At 33.8% G+C, this 24,603-nt stretch overlaps 3 protein-coding genes across 10 annotated transcripts in view; 2 read left to right on the forward strand and 1 right to left on the reverse strand.

The window, feature by feature from the left end:
* The window catches only part of LOC123679029 (zinc finger MYND domain-containing protein 11), a 32,237-nt gene extending 10,799 nt beyond the window's left edge, over nt 1–21,438 (forward strand). For 5 of the 6 annotated variants that reach the window (XM_045616343.1, XM_045616347.1, XM_045616345.1 and 2 more), the window contains 10 exons: nt 6,616–6,832; nt 7,077–7,273; nt 7,372–7,488; nt 7,541–7,826; nt 9,372–9,434; nt 9,667–9,723; nt 9,777–9,870; nt 17,117–17,249; nt 20,313–20,480; nt 20,594–21,438. In XM_045616343.1, the coding sequence (XP_045472299.1) occupies nt 6,616–6,832; nt 7,077–7,273; nt 7,372–7,488; nt 7,541–7,826; nt 9,372–9,434; nt 9,667–9,723; nt 9,777–9,870; nt 17,117–17,249; nt 20,313–20,480; nt 20,594–20,716 (1,455 nt within the window). In that variant the 3' untranslated portion in view covers nt 20,717–21,438. The remainder of the gene's footprint in view (nt 1–6,615; nt 6,833–7,076; nt 7,274–7,371; nt 7,489–7,540; nt 7,827–9,371; nt 9,435–9,666; nt 9,724–9,776; nt 9,871–17,116; nt 17,250–20,312; nt 20,481–20,593) is intronic. The other variant, XM_045616349.1, reaches the window with a different exon arrangement.
* Nucleotides 21,439–23,094, reverse strand: LOC123679031 (protein LZIC-like). Its single transcript, XM_045616351.1, has 4 exons — nt 22,880–23,094; nt 22,689–22,824; nt 22,420–22,575; nt 21,439–21,703 (listed from the first exon to the last, which is right to left on the reverse strand). Exons 1-4 carry the CDS (start codon nt 22,978–22,980, stop codon nt 21,575–21,577), a joined length of 522 nt encoding a protein of 173 aa, XP_045472307.1. The 5' UTR covers nt 22,981–23,094; the 3' UTR covers nt 21,439–21,574.
* A 249-nt stretch (nt 23,095–23,343) lies between these two features.
* The window catches only part of LOC123679032 (eukaryotic translation initiation factor 4 gamma 1-like), a 61,631-nt gene continuing 60,371 nt past the window's right edge, over nt 23,344–24,603 (forward strand). The window contains exon 1 of one of the 3 annotated variants that reach the window (XM_045616356.1): nt 23,344–23,857. In XM_045616356.1, coding sequence (XP_045472312.1) covers nt 23,799–23,857 — 59 coding nt within the window. In that variant the 5' untranslated portion in view covers nt 23,344–23,798. Of the gene's footprint in view, nt 23,858–24,172; nt 24,465–24,603 lie in introns of those variants that run through there. The other 2 variants (XM_045616353.1, XM_045616357.1) reach the window with 2 other exon arrangements.

Consider the following 24,603-nt stretch of genomic DNA (forward strand, 5'->3'; position numbering starts at 1 on the left):
AAAATATTAGTTTTAATTCGTGGTGGCGCCTCAATAATACTTGTCATTTCGATCTTTTTTTCTTTGATTTTGACTGGATAAATTAATTAAAACCCGATCCTCCCCAATTAGAAGCGATGTGTACCACAGTATGATCGTGCATAGTCGTGACAAAACACAAAACATTCACTAGAATAAATTCAAATATGCAGGGCCGTCACTAGGGGTTAGACAGGGTAGGCGGTCGCCTAGGGCGACAAAATTCAAGGACGGCATTTCAAGCTTGATCAACAAAATATACATATGTAAAAATTCAAAGTACCAAATGAGATTTAAATCCGTCAGCAACAACATTAAAGGTGCCGCATTATACTTATAAATATCCAGATGTGGCGTGATCCCATCATAGTGCTGTTTACGAATTATTGACACATCAGGCTTGTCGGCGTTCGCTTAACGTTGCCGAATTTTATTGCCACTTGGGGTTCTGGATTATTTTCTTTCCAATTCTCTAATCAGAATGTTGATTCCTCAGAATGGAATGCAAAATATAAGAAAACAATTCCATTTCATCACTTTCAACTGATCTTTCTTAAGAAATAAATAATAAATAATAGTTTATTGTGACATAAACATAAATCGCAGAGGCTGAAGCCTGTACGCGATATACAATTAACATATGAACAATATTACAATAGCCACATTTGAAATAAATCTAATTCTGAATAAAAACTGAATAAATAATGGAATTGATCGAATCATATCAAAATGAGGATAACTTGAAGTGTCGAGAACTCAGTGATGACTCTTTAGTGTTGTAACCTTGGTGACATGCAGTTGAGGATTACCGGTGCATCATCTAGAGGCCGATCTAAGGTAGGCAGGAATTCTTGGATATGAGGTTTCATCCATGATTCAACCATTGATTATGGATTGAATATATTTTCTTCCTTTTTCAAAAATCCATTTCCTTATCATAATTTGTTGTTTCTTATTGTGTCTTATGTCTTTCAGGTTCTTCGGGATCATACTATAAATGCGTGGAGCCAGGTATGTGAAGCATCTTTGTCCAATTCGCTTTTCTGCTCTAGGAATCACGTGAATTATCTTACTTCTTGTTTCATAACTGCAATCGGTTTGTCTTAATGTGAGTTGTATTCTTCTAGAACAGATGGCCGTTAATATCTGGGATACAAATAACTGTTGAGGATTCATTGCCCGCGATAAGAAGTATAATTCGTCTGAAGGAAACCAATGGGGCTTTCCGTAGATTACACGGAGCAACCATTTCTGGACCACTTCTACTCTTTTTATATGACATTCGTATGCTCCACCCCAGGCAATAATTCCATACTTTATCAGCGATTGGCATAGAGCATTATATATCTGTATTAGCCTTTCTATTTCCAAATACTTTTTAAGGTATCTAAACTTTGATAGAAGGCATCTAAGTTTTCTTACCAAATTGTCTATATGTAAGTTCCATTTTAGATGTCTATCGATGGTAATGCCGAGATACTTGATGGAGTCAGTTTCGGGTATGATTGTGCAATCGTTGACTTTCAGAGGACCCAAGTTCGGAAGACCTGACTCATAGGAAGTAAACGGTAAGTACTTTGTTTTTTTCACGTTCATTGTTAATTCATTCATCTCAAACCACTGTTTTATTTTGAAAAGGTCTTTTTCAGACTCAGATTTCAGTTCTTGCCAAGAATTTCCCTCGTACAATATGGCAGTGTCATCCGCAAAACTGATAACCTCACCTTTCTTCTCCATTTGTAATAAACCATTCATATAAACTAAGAACAATATCGGTCCCATCACTGTTCCTTGGGGTACTCCACATTCGATGTTCCTCATCTTACTAGAATAATCCTTTATTTTTACAAATTGGACTCTATCAGTTAAATAGCTTTTCAATAATTCATATGATTTACCCCGGAATCCGTTTCGGTAGAGTTTATCTAAAAGTTTTTTGTGTGAAACAGTATCGAAGGCCTTTTCAAGGTCTACAAAGACACACAGACCAGTTTTTCTACCATCTAACCAACTGTATATCCTCGCTATCATTCTCCTAATCGCATCTTCAGTCGATTTACCTTCTCTGAAACCGTACTGGTGTTCAGATATAATTTTATTTTTTTCTAGGAACTTGACAATTCTGATCTTCAATAATTTCTCTACAATTTTGGCTACATTCGATATAAGACATATCGGTCTATAATTTGTCATCTTGTCCTTTTCTCCTGATTTAAAAATTGGTTTGATAACCCCCACTTTGAAAATTCTAGGAAACCTAGCTGACTCGAAACACATATTCGTCATTAATACAAGGGGTTCAACAATTTCTTCTTGAATATTCTTCAGCAGTTCTGATCTAATTCCATCAACGCCAGGAGATCCTCCGTTTTTTTGTTTTTGTATCACTTCTTTCACTTCATTTGGACTTGTTGGGAATAGAAAAAATGTCTCATTACAAAAAATTTCACCCTCTTTCTTTTCTAAACTATAAGGTATATTATCTGCTAGCTTTTTACCTACTTCGTTGTAATATCTTCCGAATTCCTCTACAATTTGTTCCGTGTTTGTTACTTCCTGTCCTTCATTATTAATGATAGATTTTATTTCTGTTGCAGGTTTGGATCTACCGCAGAGGTTATCCACGTAAGACCAAAGTGATTTTGTTGCTGAAGTGTATTTCGTGACAAAGGTGTTCATGTAATCTCTTTTAGCATTCCTGATCAACTTGTGTAAAATATTTCTGTATCTTGTATATTGTTGTTTCAACTCAGTATTGTATTGATATTTCATCATTTCCTTGTATAAATAGTTTTTTCTGTTTATGGCTCTTAGTAATCCCTGAGTGATCCAGTTGCTTCTCCCAGATTTCCTATGGCTCAACTCAATTTTTGTTGTATGTTTCTGTGTGTAATGTTTTAATAAATCAATAAACAATTCTGCGAATGAGTCTACATCTTTATTTTTCATCAATTCGTGCCAATCAATTTCCTTTAAATCATTTTTTAATTTCTGATAATCAATATAAGTTTTATATTTAATAACTTTTTCGGGAGGTTTTTCTTTCAGGTTGAGGCATAAACTAATTGCATAATGATCAGTGATGTCCGTACGAATAATAAACGATCTATTCTGATTTACAACAGATTGGCGACATCTCAGAAATATATGGTCAAGGCAACTACCACTAGAAGGCCTAGTTACATTATTTATATAGGATTTATATCCAAAAAAACTGAAGACATTCATGTATTCATCAACTATTTCATTATTCGATAAAAGATCAATGTTAATATCTCCTACAATTAAATGATAATCCCACGTACTATCATTACTTGTTGTTGTTCCAATGTATTCAGCTAAGTCTCTATTGAACTTTTTTGGACATCCTTTTGGAGAACGATAGATTCCTGTTATTTTAAGTTTTTTCATTTCGAATACAAGGTCTAGTTCCACCGCTTTAATTTCTCCTATACTTATTATCTTGCCGTTATACATCAAATCGTTCCTGATATATATCACAACCCCGTCATTTTTGTTGAAAGTTCCATAATTATACATGTATGTGTATCCTTCGATTTTATAAAGATCCACGTTATCTATCATAAATGTTTCCGTTAAAACAATCACATGAAAATCATCTGTATATGTTCTCAACATTAATTTGAACTCGTCAAAATTCCTGTCGATACTTCTGATATTATTGTGAATGATTTTAAATTTTGATTCTATGTTATAATGTTTGAGATCCCCAACATAATCTATATATTCTGCTTCATGTGTTTCCCCCTCAAAATCCCTCAAGAATTGATCCATGTATATACAATTAAAACTTAAAATAGATGAATAAAGAGTAGTTTACCTTAGCTTTTCTAACCTCCCTTCTTTCCTTTCTTTCCACTGTTATCAGCTTTTTGTTCTTTCTTGGCAACTCCACTACCTGATGACTGCTTTGGTTCTGTTGTTACCAGTTTTTGCTCTCTCCTGGCACTACTACTCCCCGAAGACTGTGATCTCGTTCTGCTCTTTATTTCCCACTCCTTGGTCCTTTCCAGCACCTGATTAATCGTTGAAATCTCCTTGCTGATCTTAGAGTCCTCTTCCACTGTCAAGTGTTCGTGTTCAGTTAACATCTGTGTAATACGGGATATGGGGGCCGGACTATTAGGTGCGCTGCTTACTAAATCAGTTGGTATGCTAGATGGATTTTCTTCAATATGAGTCTGTAGTTCCAATACAGTTTGAGTCTTAAGTTGCTGCACAGAAAATTTCTCACCATTTACGACAAGGAGCTTTTGCCAGATGTATGCCCTCTGATTGTTCGCTCTTGCCAAGTTCAGTTGTTGGCGCAGTATTTTGAAATCGTCACGATCTTCTTCACAAAGGTCTTCGTTTATGAAAATACGGGATCCCTTTAATTTGTGTCGATTCTTTATAACCTTAGACTTGGCCAGGAAGGATACAAATTCGATTTTTACCACTGGTTTAGTTTTTCCCAATCTATATATATTATTAACTTCTGTTTCTAGCAGATTGATATTCAAAATGGCATTCAGTTTGGAGACAACGCACTTTACCAAATTGGAACTATCGGGTTCCAATCCAGAGATGATGATATTATTCTTCAACGATCTTCTCTTTATCTCCAATATCTCGCTTTCTACTCTGGAGAGTCTTTGTTCACAGTTTTCCAATCTTTCACCCGTGTCTATCCCCACCTGCTTTATTTCTTCTCTTAACTTCGCAAGTTCCTCCTTGATAATGATGGTTTGATTGGCAAATTCAGTCTTTAAAAACCTCGCTAGTTCCTCATTTACTGCCATCCTCCTTTTTCGATATCTCGACGTGTATGTTACGCTTTATAACTCTTGCTTGTGATACCTCCAGATGTCGTGTGATAATCAGGATATCCCGGAATGAATGATAAATTTCCACTCAAATAATCGCAAATACACGCGAAAAAAAAATTAAATTGATTTGAAAATCACTCAGCCAAATATGAACTTTCTACTTGTATTTACTCTTTTATAATTTCGCCAATATTTAAAATATATTGCGTCTTTAATTCACGAAATAATATGGAGCACTCGAATTCACAACTTCCCATATGGCTACTATTGCTTTGATATATAAGAAATATAAGAAGTTTTATTGTTTTATACCCTATTCCATTATTAAATAATAGTTCATTCTATTATTTTACTAGATAATTTCAAACAAAAAAAAAAACAAATTTTAAGCTTTTTCTAAAATCGAAACTGAGCTAGGAACCTGAAACTGCAGGGCTCACTCAAGAGGGGCGGCAAATTATGGAGGGCGGCATTATCTACTTTTTCTGGGAAATCTGGATTGCTGGAAGAAATATTTGATTATTTTTTTTTATTTAAACGAATTTCACTAATGATTTTTTTTATCAAATTTACTAATCTTCTACATCTTTGCATCGTAAATATCTGTAACATCTATTCGATTTCAAAATAATTGTTTATTCGCATCACCTGAATTCAATTCATATATTTTATCATTTATTCATTAGAATTCAGTTGAGTACGTTTATTTTTTTTTGTTGCATTCCACTTATCCACTTATCCTAAATCATTTATTGGATTAAAATTTGAATCCCTAAAAAATAATTATAAATATCAAGTATTATAATTATAATACTTTTCATGAAAAAGTGTGGTGTTTTTCACACTTCCACACTGAATCTTTGAAAACAAATTCACCAAACCCCCCCCCCCAAACCTGAAAGGGTTCCGATTTGTAATTTTGCCGGGACGCTAGAAACGCTAAAACAGGCGCTGGACCCCGATTATCCAATATTAATTTTTAGCATTCTGCAGAGTAAGCTTCTGTTAGGGCGGCAAAATAGGTTTCTGTCTAGAGCAGCAGTCTGGCTAGCGACGGCCCTGCAAATATGTATTCGAAATAGAGAGTTCATTGGAGTTAAGATATTCTTACAATTTCAAGATTTGCTTACACAGGTCATAACTATAATGCAAGATACATAGGTACAAAATATAAAACTCTTAAATAATAAGAATCTGTCATAATTTGTTAATAGCGCTACCTACAGTTGACTTAACGAAACTTAACTAATATTCTCAAAATCTAATCAGTCCATACACCAGGTTTTTAATCATGTTAGCCACAGTTAAAACACTGTAATCCCTTATTCGGCATATTATGGCACTTTTTGTTGGAGAGATCTGATCGTAAGACTTTATCGGCGACCATATTTGAATTTGATATTACACTATGCTTCTTTGATTAGACCTTATTATTATTATTATTATTGCTGTAAACCCTTAAACCCTGAAAAAAAAAATAAGGTGGAACATGAAGTGAAATTAAAATTAAATTATAGATACTTTATTTTCTTTGAGTTATATATTATATCAAACGGATAAAAATTTTGTTGGTCGACTGCATTTCAGGCGAGAATTCATACCTAAAACAAGTGTCGAAATAGGTCTGAAAGCATGCACATTCAACGCACATAAATAGATGCGAAAAAGGTCTAGTGTAATATTGGTTTCAGAAAAACATTATTTTTTCAACTTTCAACATAGATTACCTGCATTTTCATAATATAAAAAGTGAAAATATTTATTTCAGGTTCCAAAAGACATAACGCACAAAATGAATGGTGCAGAACCTTATCCAGATTGGATAACAGAAAATGATTTGGCTTCCAGAGCGAAATTATTAATTTTTTTTCCAATGGACATGACAATGATAGAAGAAAAAATCGAACATGCCGAGTATTCAAAATTTACTGAATATTTAGCAGATATTTTTACTATCAAACATAATATCGGAATTTTTCATAACCGTACGTAGAAGGATCATTTGATTCTTTTAATTGCTATTTCTTAAACCTCAACTTCTACTTTTGAAATATGTATATAAATGTAAAACTTGATTGTTTGAATTGGGTTCTTTTTCTCTGGGAGAGATTATAGGTATATTTTTTGCATTTTCGAATATATATATATGGACTAAAACGATATTGATTGGTATATGTATATATATGGTATATATTTTTTGCTCCTTCAGTCATAATTTCAATTTTTCAGCTGAATCTCAAGAATATGAAGCAACAAAATTTGTTTCAAGAGATGTTTTTCATGATATAGGAGAAATAGTTTCATGTATAGACTGCTTCAAACACAGCAGTGAAATGCTTAGTACAGACTGGTTTGCATTACCTTGCAGGAACTCTCATGAGGTTGTATGGGCTAAACAGAAAGGCTACTGTTATTGGCCTGCAAAGGTGAAAATTATTTTATACAGTCTATTTGAAGTTCATTGAAATTTTTGTATATATTCATGAAAAATGATGATATTTAAATTATATCCTTGTATTTATAGGTAATAAAGAAATTTGGTTCAACTTTCGATGTACGTTTCTTTGGTACAAGACATGAAAGAGCCATTGTGAATCAGGAATGTATTAAACCTATCACTATTCCTAGGCACATGTTGCAGGTGAGAAAAATGATAAATCTGTTTTTTATCCCATTTAAAAAATTATGTTTAGCTGAAAACTTCTGGAGGTTTGGAAAAAGCTATTAATGAAATGGAATTGCTCATGAAATTTATTGAAAATCCCTTAGAGCTGGAAACTTATATAAGTACTAATTCAAAATCTAGTAAAAAATCGAATTCCCCTAGAAAACCCAACTCGAATGAAAGTGATAAGCCATTAAAGAAAAGAAAAAACATAGTTAAAGTATCAACACCAAGCACAAGGAGTAGTTTAAACAGTAGTAGTAGTAGTTTAATATCAGTAAAAGAAGAAAATGATGTAAAAAAAACTGAAGATGGTAAGTTTTCTGTAAGTATACTAAAAAGTTTTAATTTTGAGGTAAAAGAAATTTTTAGCTGATTTGCGTGTATAAAATATAAGTTTCGCTAATTATACCAAATACAGTGAAACTTCGGAGAGACGCTTCCGTTTAAGACGCTATCCCACATAATATGCTCCTTTTTGTCGGCCCTTTGACTTTTCCCATGCTAATACAGTAAAAAAGTACTCGGTAAGACGCTCTGTTTTGTTGGATGAGACGCTCTTTTTTGGCTGCTGTATATCGGTGAAAAAAATTTTTAAGGTTGATCAATGAATGGCAAACTGGCGGCGTTAGGTATTTGTTTATATGACATTGAACATGAGTCTTTTAGTCTCAAGCTCATTCTTGGATGATAGGAGACCTGTTTAGAAAATCGATTCAGCAGGTGGATGCCTTTTCGGTAAGCAGAAAAGAGAAGTTATTTTTTTTATTGAAAACTGCCCTGTCCATCCAAAAGACAAAGGACTGTCAAGTATAGGAAAAAATTGGTAAAGCAGTACTTGAAAGACAACCTAAATTAATGTTCTAGACTTTTTACATTTTATTATGGCTGCTTGGGATGAAATTGATCCACTCATTGAAAAACTTCGAAAGGTTGGGCAGTGAGAAAAAAGAAAATGACTCTGGTCTCAGAAATCATTTCTGTTGGCTGGCAAAATGTAGGCGAGGTCAGAAAAGTTATTTCTCTGTTTATGTATTTAATCAGTTCCTTCTGCCACCCCCGTTAAGCTAGCAGAACCATTTTCGAATTTTGATTATTTTTTTAGGCTAATTTATTACCCTATCGAAAAATTTGTTGCTCCCAAATTGTCGAAGAAATCTCGGGTTCTGCTAGCTTAACCTTAAGCTAGTAGAACCACCAGCCTATCGATTTCTTATTGGCAATCTGATTACAACAAAATTTTAGGCTCACGTTTGAACACCTTTATTAAATTTCTGAATTAACGTTTGAAAAAAAAATCCTGAGTTCTGCTAGCTTTATCGTTAAGCTAGCAGAACCCAATCGTAAAGAAACTTCCCTTCTCTCTGCTCAGTGAGTGAGAAGTGTACATGCACATTATTCATGTCAATAATAATCACATTCCCTTATTTTATATTTATAATTTTAATGAATTTTACGTTCAAATTTTGCAAACATTTTTTTTCAAGCATTTTGAGATTCCCGGGTAAGACGCTTTACCGCTTAATACGCTCTTTTGCGTGCGTTAGTCTCTTGAAGAGCATCTTAACGAAGTTTTACTGTACTTATATTTTGTCTGTTTGAATATTTTTATTTTACATTAATTTTTAATGAAAATATTTCATTGAAATCAAATAGTTTTAAACCAAAAAAATTACTACTGGCCCAAACGCAACCGAGTTGTACTATGTTTCATTAATAAAAATCTAATCTGATTGATTGATTCATCATAAGTTCTTAGATAATACAGCTCATAGTTTATTATGAATTGAATTTAATTTGTTATGTCTCCCTAATTTGATAAAAATTCTATTCTGAATGTATTTTTGATTTTATTTCAGATTATAAAAAAGAAGTTGTAGTTCAAAATTTTAAGAAACCCTCATCAGTCCCTGTTGACGCAGGTAATATTTTATTCTTGAAGTAATTTTTTATTTTATTTCGGCTAATTTAAGTGCCCAGAAATGTTTCTGAATTAATTGAATTGACATATTTGTTCGGCTATTAAGCATAATATGCTTAATAATAATATATTATATTTTGTTCATAAAATTGAGAAAATGTTTGGTTCGCTTGTTATTATTTAATATAATTGTATTGATGACGTTTTTATTGATTGAGAATTGTGATCTGTAGATGCAGTAAGTGTTATGCCTTCAAGAAAGAGGAAGCAATCAGACAACTGTGGGAAATGTAAGTTTTTTCGGGACCATCAAACTTTTGCTTTATATTAAATTGTTTTTAAGGTCTACCGATAATGAACGATGAACCAATTAAAATTTCTGATGAAGAAGATAATGTATATACTTTTTCTGGGAGTCTAACTAAGTCTGCTATGGAGTAAGTAGATTTAACATTTAGTGTACAAAATATATCTCCATAATAAAAAATATATATTATCCAGACTTCAGCCTATTAGCCGAGGAAAGAAAACCTCTCCGCAGTAGCTCTTTAACTATCCGCCAAGGGAAATATTCTCCCATCCCTTATATTTGTAATATCAATCAGAAGGATCGTGCTCGGTTGCGTCTGGTATTCGTCGCATCCAATCCTGATCCTGCCGGTTATTGGGTCTTAGAATTTTTCTCACTGTTCTCGGCTTACCTGAAATTATGTCTTCTTCTTCTTCCACTTTTTCTTAAGACTTGTCTTGTTATTTTATGTTTATCCAGCCTCCTGTGACGTAGATGTCCAGCTTCTTTTTGGTGGTCGGCCAGGAGGGCGTCGAGTGTTGGGTCTTTCGTTCTTTGCCCACTTTGCCAATCGATCAATTCCCATTCTGTCTACGTAGTCCCTCCAGTTTCGGCGTCTTGATCGTACAAATCGAACAACATCCTGAACCTTCAACTCATCCCGTATGACGCTGCTCCTTATTTGGTCTCGTAATGTTACTCCCTTAATTGTGCGCAGGATTCTCATTTCTGTAGATCTAAGTAGCGACTTTGTTCTTGCTGTTTCGGCTCGGGTCTCAGCTGCATACGTTAAAATTGGTCTTACCACTGTCTTATAAATGCGGACTTTGCTTTCTGCTGTCATATGCTCGTTCCTCCATATCATGTCTCTCAGACATCCCGATATTCTTGAAGCCTTATTTGCTTGTGCTCTTACTTCCTGGTAAACATTTCTGTGACTGGATATTTCAACCCCTAAGTATTTGCAGTGCATAGTTTGTCTGATGGGTTTATCATGGACAGCCAGTTTACTGAAATTATGTAATATATTATATCACTAAATAATAAAATTCTTTGCTATTCATTTTTATATGCGTAGGTGCGCCCTCTTTCTGGGGATTGCGGTGTTTCATCCCGAGATCACTGGTAGGCAACCCAGTGATCTCTGCCTGATACACCTTCCCACTCCATCTTGGAAAGGTGACTCTCCCCAGGGGCGGATCCAGACGATGTTTGAGGGGGGGGGTGGCCATAGAAAGTCACGGCTCATATAGGTTAGCAAAATAGCGGAAATTTTTGTTGGTACCTACTGGGTCGAGTGTTTTTTTATAGAAAGATGAATTTTAGTAAATCATATCATATTCAGTTTCCAAAATTTTTGTAGGACAAAAACAAGTTAAAAAAAATGTCACATATTTCATAAATATATATATGTATATATATGTTTAATTAAGTTCATAAGAAAACTCAGGCGCAAGAAAGTATAAGGTGTAGTAAAAAGAAACCATTATTTTTGCATGAAGAACAAGGCTTCAATTTCAATTACCATAGTTAGAATGATCCAATTTTGGTCGAATATGCGCTGTTTCGTTCGATAACTAGAGTTCCAAAATAACAGTTGTGCCTTAGTGGAATAGCTCTTCGAAGATAATTCCCTGTCAATCGCACTAAACATACAGCAAAATCTTCCTGGCCGTTTCCGAAGGCTCACCGCGTTTTGACCATGACCCTTTTTGCTTGACGTTGTTATAAATGATCCACTTTTCATCACCAGGTACCAAGCGTTTCAAAAATGGGGTGATTCTGTAATCTGTTGCGATTCGCAGTGGAAATTCGGTCCATGCTGTTTTTTGCGTTGGCTCGTGTGGTATCCATACATCTAGCATCTTATTGAGATCAGCCTTATGCAAATAGTGTTCCAAACGGTTTATTGTGCACTCTTAAGCTCTTGAGCAATCGAAACAGGACTGGACATGTCCATACTTTTATCGATGTTTTCGTCAATTGGCCAGTGGCCTTCCAGTGCGTGGTGTATCTTTGACATCGAAATTACCGGAACGGAATCAACGAAATCAAAATTGCACGTGATTGGCTATTACAGTATCAGGTCCAAAAACACTATTTACATTTTCAGCCGCCTGGCTGGAATTTTTGTCTTTATCTAGGAAAAACTATAAAATATAGCGTATTTCCTTTCTGCTAGTGTCCATCTTTGTGGCACGCCCAAACTTAACTGAGTCAACTAATCATAAAACTGTTTTTGTACTGCGAAATCTCATCTTTCTAACGCCATATAGTGAAACCCGATCGGAACTGTACAACACGGGATACAGATAATTAAAGCCATCTATTGGAAAAATAATGAATTCCTTTTTACTATACCTATTAAATAAAAACATATGAAACATCAGAAAGCAAATCATAGATATCTTGAGTCGGTTACAGGGTGTTTCAAATCTTGTTTTCTGTGCGATACCTTAATTCGAAAAATTCTATAACGCTTTTTTCAGTAATTTTTATGGTTTATACTATTATTACTTATTGTATATTTTTATATAATAATTATTATTATATAATACAGGGTGATTCACCGGGATGGCCTATTAGACGTTTATGGAAAACTAATCATAATTTTGAGCTGAAAATTTGCATATCGGGGTTTGAGACAATGATCTTTCTCCCTATAATATTTTCAGATCTCTACAACTTCCGGTTATACCGGAAACGGACTACTACTTCCTTATTTCAAATGGTCCACCCAGTATATTATTAAATCATTAGATCGCTTTTTTGATGGCAATTTAGGCAATATGCCATACCTTGGGTAAGAATCCAACGGTTCATGAGTTATTAGGATTCTTATGAAAAAAGAGGTGGCGATGTGGACTCACATTTTTTTGAATATTTCAGCAGAAAAAGCTTTTTTCGTAAAAATTTTTTCCTTTTTCAATTCTGCAAAAACGTAGTATTATAATACTGTTTTCGGCTTGGACCAAAAATGTACAGGGTGTTTATAAGAGGATCATGAACTTGGACAACTCAAATTCATCAAAACTAAAGATTTTCAAATTAGAACCTATATTTTTTATTATTTCAGTCGATTCTACGTACAAAAATAGTGGGGGTTACTTAAGCAAACCCTATACCTAAAATGAATACTTCAAGAGTTATCGGGGAAGAACTTCAAATGAGGAAAAACCGCTATTTATAACTGTATTAATAACTGTTTGTTACTTCCGAAAACACAGAAAGAAACATAAATTCGATGTTTGGATAATTAAATTTTACATTTCATGAATTTTAATTAATTTTTCGTTGGTATTGTTGAGAAATCCATAAACCAATACAATTTTTAATTACGAATAATTCATTACAATTCTTGATATGTCAAATTTAGTTATGAAAACATCGAATTTTAGTTTCTTTCTGTGTTTTTCGGAAATCGCAGACTACTCCACACAGTTATAAATTGCGGTTTTTCCTCATTCAAAGTTCTTCCTCGATAACTCTTAAAGTATTCATTTTAGGTAAAGGGTTTGCTTAAGAAACCCCCACTATTTTTGTACGTAGAATCGACTGAAATAATCAAAAATATAGGTTCTGATTTGAAAATCTTTGGTTTTGATGAATTTGAGTTGTTCAAGTTCATGATCCTCTTATAAACACCCTGTACATTTTTGGCCCAAACCGCAAACAGTCTTATAATACTACGTATTTGCGGAATCGAAAAAGAAAAATTTTTTTTGGAAAAAGCTCTTTCTGCGGTAATATTAAAAAAAATGTGTCCTCATCGCCACCATTTTTTTCATAAGAATCCCAATAACTCACGAACCGTTGGATTTTTACCCAAGGTATGGCATATTGCCGAAATTGCCATAAAAAAAGCTATCTAATGATGCGATAATATACTGGGTGTGCCATTTGAAATAAGGAAGTAGAAGTCTGTTTCCGGTATAACCGGAAGTTGTAGAGATCTGAAAATATTTTATAGAGAAAGATCATTGTCTCAAACCCCGATATGCAAATTTTCAGCTCAAAATTATGATTAGTGTTCCATAAACGTCTAATAGGCCATCCCGGTGAATCACCCTGTATAACAGATCATATAAATAAATTATCGTTTTAGAGATAAAGAGGCAAATTAGGGTTTTATGAATGGAACAACCTATATTTTTCAACGCAGTTATAATTAACTGCGTTGCAGATTTGTCAAAAGGCATCCATTACCGATTTTTCAAAAATGTAATCCCTTTCAAAGATATTGACTTTTTTGTCTTTTGATAGGATATGAGATTCTTATTTATAATAATAATGAAAGCCTTCACTTATAGAAAATATGAAAGAAATGCACAGATTTTAGGGCGAGATTCAGTTCCCGCAGTCTCAGGTATTATAAGTTGAAAAGTTCAGTTTTGTAAAGTCTGTAGGAAATACATTTTTTGTTTAATGTTTTTTACACCGACTCTCCTAAGCCTTTGAGAGATCTCTCAGAAGATAAGTAATTTTTGCGAAAAACTTATTTAGAGTTTTCACTCTCAATTGCTGAAACAACCTAAAAAATCTGAATAAAATATAATTGCAATATGTTATTAGTCAGGAATTGTAAGGTTGAAAAGAAAAGAAACCAACTATAAACTTTGAATTAACTTTTTTGACATTTTGGAGTTGACTTCTTCATCATAAAAACTCTTTAAATATTCAGAATTTGTTAATTGGCATTTGTCAACAGTGAGTCGTTGTTTTATTTCATTACAAAATTTTCTATAGTCAGTTCATTTTCCACAAAATTAATCAAATATGTATACTATGTATACGATCTACTCCTACTATAGGGAACAAATATCACTATTCTTCAACTCTATAACTCGAATTTTCATTTGGTTTACCTCTTTATCTCATTACCTCTTCAAGTCGAATTGAATCAAGAATGACCTGTATAACTCGAACTACGCCTATGTCGAACTCTACGTAACTCGACGAAAAATCTTGGTCCCGTGGTGTTTCGAGTTAACGACAGTCCACTGCAATATCATTATGCCTCTCTCATAGAAGCCGTCGTTCCTATTGGCAAAAAATTGACAGTCGATTTTCACAAGCCTCTGTTGAAGCTAATTTTTCAACAGCAAAATCGTTCGCCATGGACATGAACAGATGGCAGTCACCTGGTGCCAGGTCCGGTGGATGCATAAGAACCTCCCAACCAAGTTCCAAGAACTTCTGGCGAGTCGCTATCGATGTGTGTAGCCTGGAGTTCTCCTGATGGAACACACTTTCGTTCCCACTGGCCAAAGCTGTCCGCTTCTAGGCGGATGGCATTTTTCAGACGGTCCAATTGTTAACAGTACAGTTCCGAGTTGAGTTGCGCCGTATGGAAGCAGCTCATAGTAGATAATTTCCTGCCAATACCCCCAAACACACAGCAAAATCTTCCTGGACGTCAATCCTAGTTTGGCCACCGTCTCCGTCGGCGTTTCTACCACGACCGTTTTCGCTTGACATTTTCGTGTTCCACTTTTCATCACCAGTCACCAACTGTTTCATAAATCAATTCACGATGGAAATTCGTCCATGACGTTTTTTGCGTTAACTCGTGTGGTACCTATACATCGAGCTTGTTTTTGAGACCATAAGGCTGGTCTCAAAAACAAGCTGCAAATGGTACCAAACGGATTTTGTGCAATCTTTAGCTCTTGAGCAATCGAAACAGTGCGGTCGGACAATATCTATGGTTTTATCGACATTTTCGACAATTGGCCTTCCAGTGCGTGGTGCATCTTTGACATCGAAATAACCGGAACGGAATCGACGAAACCATGATTGACTGTTACAGTATCAAGATAAAAAACACTATTTACATTTTCAGCCGACTGGCTTGCATTTTCGCTCTAATCGAAGATAAACTGTAAAATATGGCGTATATTCTCTTTGCTACTGTCCATCTTTGAAGCGCGCTCAAACTAAACTGAGTCAACTAATCACAAAACTGTCAAAACATGTTTTGTAGAACGAAATCTCTACAGTGACTGTATATACTACAGTGACGACAACTTCTGACATCCGCCATTGAAGGTCGGCGGGAAATAATAGATTCCAACGTTAAGTGGTGTATCACGATTCAGATTATCGACTGCGCATGCGTAGACCACTCGTTTCTTTTGATAACATCTCCACATTTGGTGTTAACGTAGGGTGAGAGGGGTGCGATGACTTCCTGAGCGAGCTCGGCCAATGGTTTTGCACAAACAGTTTGTTTCTCATTTCTGAGAAAAGACACGCTATTCATTTTCATAACAGACAGAAGCTACTGTCGGATATGGATCTGAAAATTGATACAAGATAAAAAGAGGAGGTAAAATCCTTGAAACTTTTGGGTCTACATGTTGACGAGTGTCTTGATTGTGATGGGATGCTTTCTGGTATGAATTCTGTGAGGTACTGGACTGGAAGCTTTAAAAATATTTTAGATGCAAAGCAGATAATTATGTTATCACGCCTAAGCAGAATCTCGCTTCAGATACGTTTTGGTTTTTTTTGCATCGTCTACCGAATTAGGTGAGGTATTTCTTATCCAAAAAATTTAATTCGTTGTATTGCTGGAATTCCTCAGAAAACTTTGTAAAAATTTATTTTGAGAAGCATAAAATTCTGATATTACCATGATTCATTACTACTTGTACATTTTTGAGTTTATGTTTTAATACATTCAAATCTTGATAAATTCTTAACAAACAATCAAGTTCGAGGTTTTATCACAAGACAGAATAGAAACCTCCAGAAGCGATTCCAAACGAATACCCACTAATAACCGCGGTCTTGCCCTTGGTTATGGCCCTTTAGGAATAACCACGAATAATCGCTTGGATACAGTGTGGTTTATGCAACCAACTTTATTTTGACATAATCCAGCACAACCTCCCCCCCTCTTGAGCGATAATGCTTCGTTCGACGTAACTCATGTTGAAAAATGGAAAAAAAAAACTGTCTTCTGTATAATTTCATGTGAATTCGGTACTGTGCGCCCCCTCACTTGAAGAAATCCTGGATCCGACACTGTGTCACGATGAAATATTCGGGATAGCATTTCACGCGGTTATTTCTTATAGTTAACTGGAAAATTAGCATTTGAGATTACACAAATTGGGACGCGCTCAAGAGAAATGATTTTGTCTTCTGAAAATTATCAGAAATGTATCGTTGGTACTATAACCATAACATGGTTCAAATATTTGTTGCTAAAAATTCATTTTGAAAAATTCTTCCTTCTACGTGAGACAATAATAGTGTTCATGTCTATACATATACTGTGATTAAGTCTTTCCTTTTGCTCCTTTTAGCACATAATTCACCAATAATTAATAATTATTATCTTACCTATAGATCTAATTTATAGTTTTCAATATATTTATTCTTTTCAGATTTAATGATAGCTTTGAAGAACAAGAAGTGGAACTAGTAACTAGTTCAACTGAAGGCGAGGATATGGAGGATACAAAACAAAATAAGGACATACCACAATTGATTCATTCTTACAATGACGAAGTCGAAAAGGTAATGATTTATATTTTTTCCATATCGTTTCCAACTTTGTTATAATTTCAGAAAGAATAGTAAATCCCTCTGGAAATCCCTAGTTTATTTTGCATAGAGTAGACATATGTACTCAAAATGCATCTTTATTTATTCAAGGGATAACCTATCATTATATACAAATCACATATGGAATTAAGATTTAACTTTCACGTTGCAGTGAATTATTAAAAAATATTAAAATTAATAGTCTTTTTCTGCGATAAAAAAAAAACAAATGAATGAATGAAGTAACTTATTTTACAGTTTTATTGCAAAAATAGATGTATTTTTGGTGTCCTTTAACCCGATCAGCAAAATATAATACAAATCATTCACTATTAGCGATCTCAATGCTACCACAAACAGGGTAAATCAATCAATAATTTTTCGACGAATGGCAACTTTTCTAATGCTGAAACATCTCCCACATTGATTACATATAAATATCAACACTCAATTTATTATTAGGTGTACAATTTTGCTTCCGCCGTTTTGCAATAAATGGCTGTAGCGGTAAGTGGTAGTCGAAATAAATAGATCGTAGATGTCATACAATAAACTTAGGTATTTGTAAACATAACGCCACCGAAATATTAATCGATTTGTGTCTGCATCATAAAGTTATTCCCGATTAAACATGCCAGCTTACGAGCCAAATTCTCGTTATTTGTGGGAGGTTTTGATTTTCTGCTTTAATATGAAATAATCTGCGGCTGAGGCTCATCGAATGCTCTCAAATACCTATGGCGAGGCCGCTATTAGTGGATGAACGTGCCGAGAGTGGTTTCAACGCTTCAAGGATTGATTTTGAAGTCGAAGACCAGCATGACGGTGGAAGAGAGAAGGTTTTTGAAGATGCAGAATTGGAGGCATTACTTGATCAAGTCTCGTGTCAAACGCAACAAGAATTGGCAGGATCATTGGGAGTGAACAACAAAACAAGCCATTTCAAAACGCCTGAAGTCATGGGAATGATTCAGAAACAAGGAAATTGGGTGCAGACGAGTTGAAGCCGAGAGATGCTGAACGGCGTTTGTTTGCTGGTGAACAGCTGCTTGCAAGGCAAAGACGGAATTTCTGCATCGGATTGTGACTGGAGACGAAAAATGGGTTCATTACGATAATCCCAAGTGCACAAAAGTATGGGAATATCCCGGCAATGCTTTCACGTCGAAGGCCAAACCGAATATTCACGGTACCAAGGTATTTGGTGGGACCAGCTTAACGTAGTGTTCTATATCTTTTTAAAACCGACTGAATCAATCACAGGCGACCGTTGTCGAACGCAATCAATGCATTTGAGCCGAGCATTGAAAGACAAACGGCCGTATTACTACGAGATACACGATAACTTGATTTTACAGCATGACAATGCTCGACCCCATGTTGCAAAAGTGGTCTAGTCAAGACATACTTGGAAACGTTGAAAGAGGAAGTCCTGTCCCACCTGCCGTATTCTCCAGACGTTGCTTCCTCGGGCTATGACTTGTTTCGATCAATGGCACACGAGGACCCTGTGCTTACTTGAGGAGGGGCTGAAGAACCTCAACATTTTCGGACTTTTTTCGGTTTTTTGCTTATAACTTTCAACTTAATTAGTTTTTGACCAAAACGTTCATTTTCAAAGTTGTAGATAATTGAATTCCTTATAATTTTGTTATCCGAAACTTTTTTCTAAACCTTATATCAGCCAGGTTTTGACCTTCTAACTAACTATTACTAGACGTTTTATGGTAATTTTAGGAATTACTCATCAATATCGACATATTGAACATAGGAAGGTGGAGGGGGGAGGTAGCTTTGACTAAAACCTTGTGTTTATGTGAAGAGTAGGTATTTCAATGTTATCGTGGCATGTTATCACCTTACTGTAAATTCCTATCAACCCATAATTATTTTGAAACTTAATAATCAGATCAACTGGGAAAAATCAATAAATAATAACGAAGAATTAATTGGAAATAATGATTGTATATAACCCGAAAAAAGTCCAAAAATGTTGGGGTTCTTCGGCCCTCCTCGAGTTAGCACAGGGTCCTCATGTTGGATAACTCGAAAGAGTCATCCCACAACACTTCCGAACAATCTGTAGAAGTTTCATCAAGTTCGGAATTTTTTCCAGCAGACCCCACTTTTTTTGATTTGTCACTGGACTATTATTTTGATCGACTATATCTCAATTGATATTAGTTTTACGGAAAAGTTTGTGAATACAAAATTGTAGAGAATTTAATGATCTACAACTTTGAAAATAAACGTTTTGGTCGAAAACTATTTATTTTAGAAGTTATGAGCAAAAAAATGAAAAAAGTCCGGAAATTTTGAGGTCGTTCGGCCGCCTTCAAGTTAGCACAGGGTCCTCATGTTGGAAAACTTGACAGAATCTTCCCACAGCACCCCCGAACAACCTGTAGAAGTTTCATTAAGTTCGTAATTTTTTCCAGCATACCCACTTTTTTTGATTTGTCACTGGACTATTATTTTGATCGACTATATCTCAATTGATATTGAGTTATCTCAGTCAATTAATTACAAATTTTCTCATGAACATTGACGCCAAATAGAAAAAGGGTAATGAGATATCTTAAGAAAACTTCAGATCTTGGAATTTGTGTTACTTGAGAACAGTCTATTATGAGTTTCTCTGATACTGATTGGGCTTCATTTGTAGTTGATTGTAAAAAACTATGGTTCTTATTACCACAGAGGCTAAGTACATGTGTTTAACAGAGTTAGCAAAAGAAGCCATCCAGAAGAATGAGTGTCATTTCAGTTAGTTGTATTCTTCATTTGAATCAAATATTCCATTACATAGCAATACATATTCCCATCGTAATATTATTTGCATTATTAACAAATCTATCATAATTATCTAGTAGTTAAAACTCTTCACAGCCACCATTTCAATTTCAGAGAGGTTGAATATATTTCTCATTTTATAAATCACTTTCTATTTAAAAATCATTGTATGTATATTCTTCGAAATAAATAAATTTGCAGTGTTTCAAATATATGATATGAATATTTAATTGGATATTTCAGATGAAAAATAATATTCAAGGAATGTCATCTAAAGAAGCTATAATCCGAGCAGCTATGAATTTTATGCAAACCGAAATAAACAGACTAACAGAGAAACATAATGAGCAACTCAAAATAATTGCCGAAACTCATAAGAAAGAAATATCAGCGACTAAGAAAAAACAATGGGTAAGAATTTATAGTTAATGAGTCTTCTTCTTAAAGTGCAATCTCCTCACAGAGGTTGGCTATCATCATGGCAATTCAATGAGTACATTTATATAATTATGCTATATTTTCAGTGTTACTTCTGTGAACAAGATGCTATCTATCACTGTTGTTGGAATACAGCTTATTGTTCAGTTCAGTGTCAAAAGCAACATTGGCAACAGGATCATAAGAAGGTTTGTAGAAGAAAACGATGAATATTTTTTCAATTCACATTATCTAACGACATAAAGTGAAAATCTTTTTCAAGATTTAAAGTACAAAAAAGTGGAAACATCTGATGAAAAATTCCCCCTTATTTTTGTAGATGAATATAAATTTGTTAAAAAAAAATCAGAATTGTTTACATCAGAAATGAAATCTATATGTAATATTCTACAAGCATCAAAGCAGTTCAAATTAAATGAAAACTAATTTTTGAAAAGTTGCATTATTGAGCTCTGAGAAACCTGTCCTTAATGTTTTTCACAACATATTCAATAGTGTAATTGCCCTCAACATGACTCAGTTCTTTTTCTATTTTGTAATGGCAGAAAACAATAAATTGAGATATTCTGTCTATTTTGTACTGGACAAAAGGTAGACAATATTCATCACATTCATTCACCTTAATTAATAATTTTTATCAGAAAAATTTTACAATAGGTAGTATGCAATTATTTTTTCTAATTCTTCTAATGATTTTTCTGCTTCTGAAAATGAACTAAAACAATTAATTTTTTTTTTATTTTGAGGGCCCTTTTAGAACCTTTATCTCTGTTTATTGTTCTGCCAAGTTTGATACATTCCATTATGTCCATTGTACTCGTATTCATAATTTGTACTTTATTATTTGAATTTTTTTTTATGAATTTTGCATGTTGATTTGTTGAACAGTTTTATTTATATGTTATTCTTTTTTCAAGATATAATTATAAAATTCCATGAAACAATGATGTTTTATTTTTTTCATAATATTTGAATTATTTTATTACATAGATTACTCTATTGATTATTGAAAAATTTTTATAAGTAAATTGGAGAGGATATAACACAATGGCGTCTGCTCCATACTATTATTCGTCAACCTCTACAAATTCAACATTTTCAAAGGCACTAGTTATATTGTTGTGCTTTTCAAGAAGCTGTAATTCTTCCCTTGATAATTGTTCTCCAAGATGCCGAAGAAGAGTTAAAATTTCAGCCTAAAATAGAAAAGGAAACTTGTACCTATGATCCTTATATAACTGTATATACAAAGTGGAAAAGCCAAATGGAATAAATTAATTATCTTGGTTACTGTACATATTTATGAAAAATCCTGAAACATGTCAACTTTAAATTGACATTCTCCTTAGTAAAAATGCAACCCCAACATTCAACCCCCCTCGAAAGACAAGGCACGAAGGCACCCCTTAAATTTTCAAATGAGAAGTATGCGCTTGTGATACATTGTGTTAAAGGTTGCGTCATTCTCTATCCAGAAATGTAATTGCTTTCAGGATTATTGCAAAAATTAAATTATGTCAATCATTCCTGTGAATAATGTTGGATAAAATTTTTATTTGAGGTAAGGATTGCCAAGGCGTTTGAGGTGAACTTCATTTAGATTCATAATTTTTTTGCTACATTTTCTATTAAATTTTAGTTTTTGAATTTGTACCTCATTTCACTAATCACTTGATTTTTTTTCTATTTTGATTTTTGCAATAAACATGAAAATGATAACATTTCTGAATAGAGAATAACGCAACCTTTCACAAGCTCTTACTATTTAAAAATTAGGGGATAGACCTGTATTTTGAAGGGGGTTGAGGTAGGGTTCTCATTTTTACAAAGGGTAATTTAGAATTTAATTAATAATTGATTTATTCCATTCGTGTTTTCCACACTGTGTAAGTTAGTTTCATCTCAAACTAACCTTTTGTCTCTGAAAATTATCTATATCAATTTTCTTTAGCTGGCTCTCATCTTCAATTTGTTTCAATTTTTGACGTAATAATTGTGAATCACGATTAGCAAATATTTTAATGATTTCTGGGGTTTTGAAAGCATTTGATATGGCCAGCTTTGTTGCCTAAAATTTATTTATATTAGCTATCAGCTTGACTTCTCTGAGGTTAAAATAAAGACCTGTTATTATTATTGTTTATGGAAACTAGGATATTCTCATGATATCTCAATACTCACGAGCCTTACTGCACCTAAAGCGCTTACTAGAGAAATATCGCCTTTCATTAATTTCTCCAATTTTTCACTGAATTCTTTCAACTCTTCATTAGTTTCTTTCTTAGTTTCTACATATTCTTCCTCATCCATATCATTCCTAGAAACAATAGTTTAACATTCGAGAAGCCCATTCATTTCAGTTCGAAAATTACTTATATTTTTCTAAATCTTCCAATTGCTCCACCAAACGGTTGAGTTGTTCTTGAAGATTTTTCTTCAAATAATTAGTTTGTATTCTACCAGAATCATCCATCGTTCTTTTGTTATGTGCAATTGCAAATTTTTGTAAATAATCAATATTTACACAATTTCTGAAATTTCCCTATTTGGAAAAATTCAAAACACCAATTCCAAAACATAGATAAACAGAAATTAATCGATAGCATTATCTTGTTTTGGTGCAGATGAGCTTTGCCCAAATTTAGATGGAAAATGTATATTTGAAAAACAAATTGATAGTAAAAGCATTTTTTTTTCCAAAGAATACTTGGATGTACAACTTGTGTATGAAAATATATATTATTTTCTTTTAAAAAAAAAACTAATAAGAAAATTTCAAGAATTCTTTTAGGAAATTATTATTCTATGGTCTCTGGTGTCTAAGTAGTATTGTAATTTTCCGATAGGTGTGCTTGTGTCGCAAAACGTGAAAGCCGCGTGTCATTTTTGATGAAAATTTCTTGTTAATTTCCTTATCTTAAAGTGACATTTGAATTAATTTAGTGAAAAACATCACTGGAGCACTACTCCACCAAACTCATAATTAAGTTTGTAGCTAGTTCTTCACAACTACGTTCCTGAAACATGTTTTTGGGTTAGCATTCCGCCATCTTTGCCAAATTTTAACCTTTGATTATCTAAAGTTGAGTATACTGCAGAAAAGGAAACTTCAGTGAAAATATTTCATTCCAATTAGTGTTTGGACTAAAGTTTGGAAAACATGATTCAATTGGAATAGGAACTTTTTTGTGTTATCAGTGTTGTGATGTGTTGATCAACAGAGGAACATATTATGCAGATGAAAGACGGTCCGTGGCGGCTGCTGTAAAAGGCTGGATTCCAGAGGCTGAGATGAGTGGAAATCCCAAACAAATTGCTGCTGGAGGGCAACAAATGCGACATCAAACAACGTATCCTTTTCAATATTTTCCTCAATAGATTAGTTACGCCCATCTGTCAACTGTCACGGTATCAAACTTTACCGAATTTACCCATCATTATTTTTATAATTGCAATTAATTTTCATGGGTAAATAGCAGTAACATTGCAGTGTTTCGTAATCAGAAATCATTTCAATTCTAAGTGGATTACATCAAACTTCAAAGTTTTGGATACGAATATGAATGCTTTTTTATAAAATCCCTGTTTATTTTGAGTGGTGGTCAGAAAACTTTCATTATTTCAGTATACAATTATACGTTCACCTGTCGACACCGTTGGTCGGGCTATAATTTTGAAGACCATATGTTCAAAATTTCAACAGCGTTTACGTTTTCAAAAAGAAATTCTTATCAATTAATTTCAAGATCTGCTTCAGATTCAGTGACAGTATACTACTGTTCATTTGAATTGATATTGGGGTTTTTTCTGTTCAAAAAATTATGGATTCAAGTATGACGTGTAAAAAGCCTGTGTCAGAATTCATGAAGAATTTACATTAAAAATTTTATGATCAATTACATAATAATTTCTAACTATTTGTGATATATGCCACGCGTAGGCACAAATTCTGTTCAGGTAAGGAAAATGTTTTTTACTTGGATAGTACAGTAGATCAACAATAGCATATTTGAAAGGTTTATATGAAAATTTATGCATGAAGTAACAAATACTGTATTGCTGCTTATGAAAATGAAATTTCAATAAAAAAAAATCC

This window comes from Harmonia axyridis, chromosome 4, assembly GCF_914767665.1.
Source record: "Harmonia axyridis chromosome 4, icHarAxyr1.1, whole genome shotgun sequence".
Classification (NCBI taxonomy): domain Eukaryota; kingdom Metazoa; phylum Arthropoda; class Insecta; order Coleoptera; family Coccinellidae; genus Harmonia; species Harmonia axyridis.

Bases quoted from the DNA above. Each gene is read 5' to 3' on its own strand.
- LOC123679031 (XM_045616351.1), bottom strand. From the start codon at position 22,980: ATGGATGATTCTGGTAGAATACAAACTAATTATTTGAAGAAAAATCTT. The intron at 22,825-22,879 runs GTAATTTTCGAA...TATTGTTTCTAG, and splicing joins GAAGATTTAGAAAAATATAA to GAATGATATGGATGAGGAAG. The intron at 21,704-22,419 runs GTTAGTTTGAGA...TTTCTATTTTAG, and splicing joins ATAATTTTCAGAGACAAAAG to GCTGAAATTTTAACTCTTCT.